The sequence below is a fragment of the Acartia tonsa genome, chromosome 7 (assembly GCF_053477335.1).
Source record: "Acartia tonsa isolate MP-2025a chromosome 7, ASM5347733v1, whole genome shotgun sequence".
Taxonomy (NCBI): Eukaryota; Metazoa; Arthropoda; class Copepoda; order Calanoida; family Acartiidae; genus Acartia; species Acartia tonsa.
This window is the reverse complement of record NC_137266.1, coordinates 27,826,750-27,832,907: the sequence shown is the minus strand read 5'-3', so window position 1 is coordinate 27,832,907 and position 6,158 is coordinate 27,826,750. Positions and strand designations below refer to the sequence as shown.

General features: G+C 33.8%; 1 protein-coding gene across 1 annotated transcript; it reads right to left on the bottom strand.

The window, feature by feature from the left end:
* Window positions 1–595: 595 nt before the first annotated feature.
* On the bottom strand, window positions 596–2,120 carry LOC145325192 (neurotrimin-like). Its single transcript, XM_080168078.1, has one exon. The coding sequence runs from the start codon at window positions 2,000–2,002 to the stop codon at window positions 935–937; it is 1,068 nt and encodes a 355-aa protein (XP_080024204.1). The 5' UTR covers window positions 2,003–2,120; the 3' UTR covers window positions 596–934.
* Window positions 2,121–6,158: the final 4,038 nt, after the last annotated feature.

The following is a 6,158-nucleotide window of genomic DNA, read 5'->3' as shown; positions in this document are numbered from 1 at the left end:
TGGACATTTCGAAGTGCGGAGTTTCAGGGATTGTTCAGTTTTTCGGGACGGTATTTCGAAAGTATAAGGATTCTTAGAAGTACCAGAAAATAATAAATCTTGCCATATAAAGGTTGAATTATAGTGCTTAAAACAAAATCTGGACTGTAATTCATCCCTGCTTAATTTCGTTTTCATACAACTAGGAAAACTTCTGTGTTTAGCTTCATAGACCGATAATCTGTTATAACGGTTGCCTATTTAATAATGCTTTTAATAGCGATTCATCTTTTATATATTCCTCAAGGGGATAAAGTCAAAAATCCTATTTTTCATGACATTTCGAAAAATAGAGTGAAAAATCTTAAGTAATCTTTTTATTAATTTTCTTATAATATGTATGTTTTAAAAACATTGAAATATTTTTAAAAACTAATCTTTGGTTGCAGCACCAAAAGACTTATATTTTCCTATTTCTATGGAAGGTAGAGTTGAGCGAACGTATTAATATTGGACGTACTGATAAATCAATTTAACCAAAAGCTGATTTTTTCTTGATTTCTTGAGAGGTTTCGCGATTTTAACAACTGAAAATAAAATAAAAAGAAATACAAAATTTAATTATTTATAAATTTATTTTCAATATAATACACAATAATGTAATAATACTATAAATGAGGTAGGGGGTACAATAGACAAAAATAAAAATAATAATTTTTGGTTTGACAAAAATCTTTTCCTTTAACCAAAGAAAAAGAAAAAACAGAATGACTAGCGAGCAAAAACAGACACAAAAGTCCACAGAAAAAGAAGGTATATTCATGTAATAACATTTTTTGTAGCAAAGCTACTATAAAACTCACTTAATATTGTCATCACTGACTATATAAACTCGTATAGTTCACAGCCGTTAATGTCATTTTAAGAAAAAAATGACAAAAATCATCAAAAATGTTTAAATCAAATTTAGCATTATCAAAGCAAGAAGCAAAGATGTTATTGAAGAAATGTGATAATTTGAAGAATTTGCTTGAATTTGTCTGTCAACTCGTACAACAACCTCTTGTACGACAAGTCTGTGTTGAGGCAGGGAGGTGGTGCCCTGGTTGACACCCAGACTATTCTCAGCAACACAGGTATACTCTCCAGATCTGGACACACAATCCTCCAGCTGTAGAACATGTAGGTATTCCGCGCTCCACATGGTGACGCCAGGCTCCGCGGTGGTCATGAGTCTGTTGTTGTGGAACCACTGGATCCTTGAGGCTGGGGCAGAGTAAACCAGACACTGGATCTGAACTCTGCACTCCTGCGGGGCTCCGGGGTTCATCTCAACTTCGGCTGGAAGCACCTCCAACACAGGGGCGTGCAACACGTTCACGGTAAAGTTCTTGATATGCTCCTGGTCCCCAACGCCGTTGTTGGCATGACATTGGTACAGACCTCCAGCCTGCCATTGGACTTCCTGCAGGGGTAGGTCAGCCTGACCCTTGCCAGTTCCCAAAACCTTGCCATCCTTAGTCCAGGTAATTTCTGGCACAGGCACCCCAGACCCAGAACAGGTTAGGACAATAGAAGTACCGGTCTTAACGGTGATTGCGCCGCCACCGGGCGAAATCTTGGCAGTCGGCGGCTGTAGGACAACCAAAGACTTGCGGCTGACCAACAGCTCCCCAGATGGCAGTTCAATCTGACAGCTGTACTCACCAGAGTCAACAGGATTTAGGTTTCCAATACGCAGGACAGATCCGGCAGGGTTAATGCTAGTTTGGCCGCCAGCTATCAGACTCATTCTAGAATCCTGTCTAACTCTCATACTGCCAGCAAACAGAATGCGTCGCCCCTGTTTCCAAATGAGCACACCACGTCCTTGTTCAATGATCAAGTCACATGGAATGTCTACAGAGTGGCTCTGCTCCCCCTCGATAACTTCAATATCTTGGATAACATCCAAGTTATTGTCAATTAAGTTTCTTGAATTAGCTGCGCTAATGATCACTGTTAGAATAATTATTGAAATCATTTTGATTATTTATAATAACTCTTATGATAATAATTGCCTTTAAAGGCTTTTTTTTATAAAAGTGTTATTGGTTATTGTTAATGTTCTTGAGAGAACCTTACTTGTCAAATGAATAACAAATACTGAATAACTTTGGTCCATCGCCGCAGTTTTACAATTTTGTCCGTCGTTTTTTCTTTGGGGATAAAAAAGGGGAAGGGGGTTATCATAAGGCATTGAAAGGGGTATCTAGGGGAGGGGTTGTGTGGGGATTTACGGTGGGGAGAGATAGCGCAGCGATAAGGGTGGTATGCGCTCTATGAGCGCCCATATCAAATAATGAAAAAAAGGGGGGTCTAAGAGCACGAGGGAAAGGGGAAATAGGCGGAGAAAGGGAAAAGGAAGGGGGGAGGAAAAAGGAATTTAGAATTCCTGTGTGCTTAGATAGAAAGATAGCACAATAAAGAGCATCAAAATAAATAGAGAAACCATTGGAATTTTACCATTACCCTTTTGGGGTTTGGTTTTACCCCATATCTATCAAGTATTGGTTAGTGCTAAGGGTTTAAGGACAAATGTTAACGTGATAAAATGGTCGTATGTAAATATTTTATAAAGGGCGGAGATTTGAAAAAAGACAAAATTTATAAGAATAAGGAGCTATTATTGTAACAAAATATATATTTTTTGAAAATTGTAAATTTCAGCATTTCAAATTTTTACTACTCTTAAGAGATAAATATAATAACTATACTTTTTAGAAGCGTAATAATTCTAGAATTAACTTTTTTTCGCAATTTTTTTTGAAGATAGCCCTCGCTAAAAAGCATCCAGTGTGCAAAGTACTTGGCCCATCATTAAACTCAAATTTCAATTTGTAAAAGATACGTTTTGTGATTTTATAGAAATTGATAATCCTATTTTGAATATTATCTCTCTTATTTTTCCTTTCTATTGAACACTGAACATCTGTTTTATAACTTTATTTGTTTGTTTCTACATCCAAATTTTTTGTGTTACAATATCTATTGATATTGTCATCCTTGTTTCCATCTTTTTTAAAATTACAAAAACTTTTTTATGTATTTTAGTTTAGGTTAGGTTAAACTAAATAAAGGTTAGAAGAACTTGTTAAGGATAGTATCCCGTCAGAAAAGGGCACTGCATATCCTTCAAAGGTTGTAAATAAGGAGAGTGAAGATTTCAATGGTCCAAAAACAATTTTAAGTGGAGCCGCAAAATTTTGTCATAAAGAGGATGGGGAAAATAATAGTTATTTCTCGCATCGTATTATAAACGGCTTTCCGCGGATATAGAATGTACAATTATAAGATTAAAACCAGTCTTTTTAGCCCGTGCCTTCGGCCTTGGAAACTGGTTTTAATCTTATGATGGTACATTTTTATATTCGTAGAAAACTGGATATAATACGATGCTAGACATAATTTTTTTGTTTGGATGAGATCCGGTTCCTATCCACCAGATTCGAATGAATACGAGAAACCCAATTTCTGTCATGTTTTTCTGTCCTGGTTCTACCATTTGCTTGTTTTGGTTCTTTTCCTCTATTCTTATCATGATTACCCAGGGAGGGAAGGAACATTGGACTGTAAATTATACTAGTCCCCTAATTTTAACAAACATATTAACTCATTCTGGCATGCAAATCCTGATTGGGTTGTACATACTTCAAGTGTCCAAACATTTTTACCAATAATTTTAATCTACAAAATTAATATTATTGTTTATAGTACTAAAGAGTGTATATCAATTTATCTTCCATTGCATTGTATAATCCCTTAAGGCTCTTGTGATCAACTCTCCCCCCTGCATACCCATTTATTCCCTCATATAATGGGACAAAGACATTTCTTAACCAATTTTAAAATGCTGTATTTGTGTAAAATAAAATATCTTAAGATTACAATTATTGGTTGTAAAGGTTGGACAAGATTTAATAAAAAATGGCCAAAGTTTTTTTTGGCAACGAATGTGAGAATTATTTGAAGACTATTTTTAAAACCAAAGCATTCCCCCTGTGATCAACTAATATAAACACACACGCCTGATATTGCTATTATAGGAACTTAACTGTCCCAATTCCGCTGGTAAAACAATGCATGATTTGAATGGATTTTAAATTTCTAGAATATCTTTACCTCTCCCTGTTTAGAACTGCCACTTTATCACCAAATTTGTTATCAAATTATTATGTATTAAGATTATTGAGTTGATATTTAACAGAAGGAGTAGATAGTAGAATTATTATTTCTAGATTGCTCATAAAATAAGATTGAATTGTTCTATTAATTTATGGGACTGTTAAGATTATTAATATTGTATTTCTTTTTTAAAAGATTGTAGTTATTAATTTTGCTTCTTAGTAAATTCTGTAAAATTTAGGATAGGTTAAAGAGGATTGCTCTGTCCTAAAACGGATAAAAATCGATACTTAAAACTTATGCCACCCAGGCAAGGGTTGTCATTATTAAATCTTAATTTGTGAGTCAATCATAGAGTAATGGGTCTAATGTGAACATTCAATGGGTTGTATAATGAGAGGACCCGATCCTATCTTATAGTATGGTTCTTAATATCAAATAATTGCAAGGGTCCATGTAAAACATGAAAGCATTGCGTTGACACACGATCGTAATACTTACCTAGGGATCGAAATTAGTTTTGTTAGCACGGGCCTTTAGCCCCCTTGAGCTAACAAAAATATTTTAATATCCGCGGAAAGCTATTTATGGTATGATGCGATAGATAACTATTATTGTATTTAGTTTTTCTTCAATATAAAAATGTACGAAAAATTATCCTTCCCTTTTAATTTTTCTACATTATGTATAAGAATGTTGAGAAATAATCAAGATAAGATGATATTAAATTATTGTACAATATTGTTATTTGATGACACAACCCAATCTTTCCCGATTTTGTATAATTTTTGAGGAACACGACTCCAGTGACGTCATATTTTTCTTTCCCGAAAAAGGGAAGGGGGGGAGAAAATCTCTTCAAAAGAGATGGGGAAAACCCCCTTTTCTCCCATATCTTTTTTTCTTCCCCCCTTCCCTTTTTCGGGAAAGAAAAATATGACGTCACTGGAGTCGTGTTCCTCAAAAAATTATACAAAATCGGGAAAGATTGGGTTGTGTCTTATTTGATGGGGTAAAATTTCAGAGATAAGACAATGAGCGATAAATTGATATACATTCTCAATGAATATAAACAAAAATAACCCTCTTATAGATAAAAGTTCTGGTTTGGGCAATGCAAGAATGGAACCGAACATACAATATTCGATAATAGTACTCACAAGTTTTTAGCCAACAAATTTGATAGCGCGCATAAATTAGGCTTTCTACCCTGTCAAAATTCTCGACATTCTACCTACATGCAATTTAAAAGGTTCATGTCGACTATAAGACCCTGACTGACATATTATCGACATAATATTACTCTAATATTATTAGGACTATATTTTTACTTATGTTAACATAATGTTACTGCTAAGTCAAATGGGTGGCACTTTCTTAATATAACAAGGAAAATAAAATACATTTGGAAAAATTGTTTTAGTATCTCAATAATTGTGATTTATTGACTTCATAAAACTTACCCTAAATGTTTCTTCATTTTTAGTATTCTTTTTCTAGCCTAGATCTGTATAAGCTTGTTGTTGCTGTGCTACTTTTGGACAATAATTATAAAGAGTTAGATAATGAAAGTAGGAATTATTTGATAACATATTGTAAGTGTCAACCAAGTTGGGAAAATGAAATATTTCTTTTATATTTTAAAATCTATGTTAAGAAATTAATTGCATCTTTTAAAAACATCAAAGCTACTCCGAAATTTTTTCACTTGAACCTAAAAATAATAGAAAATTTTTTAGAAACGTAATATTAATCATCTTCCCTACTATATGAATGGTAGTAATTTGAACCATATTTGATATTAATTGAGATTGAAAAGTTCAAAGACAGAACATAAAGCTAGAGAAAAACAAAATCAGTCTTATTTGATTTTAAAGATTTTTACCAAGTAAATTTTAAAAGTAAAGGTGAGATTGTTAACTCTATCTTTCATAGTAGAACGATATCTGCCTCTATATACGTCTGTCTGAAGCTTTAGATCTCGGTAACCGCTGAACAGGCAATGTTGTGCTTGA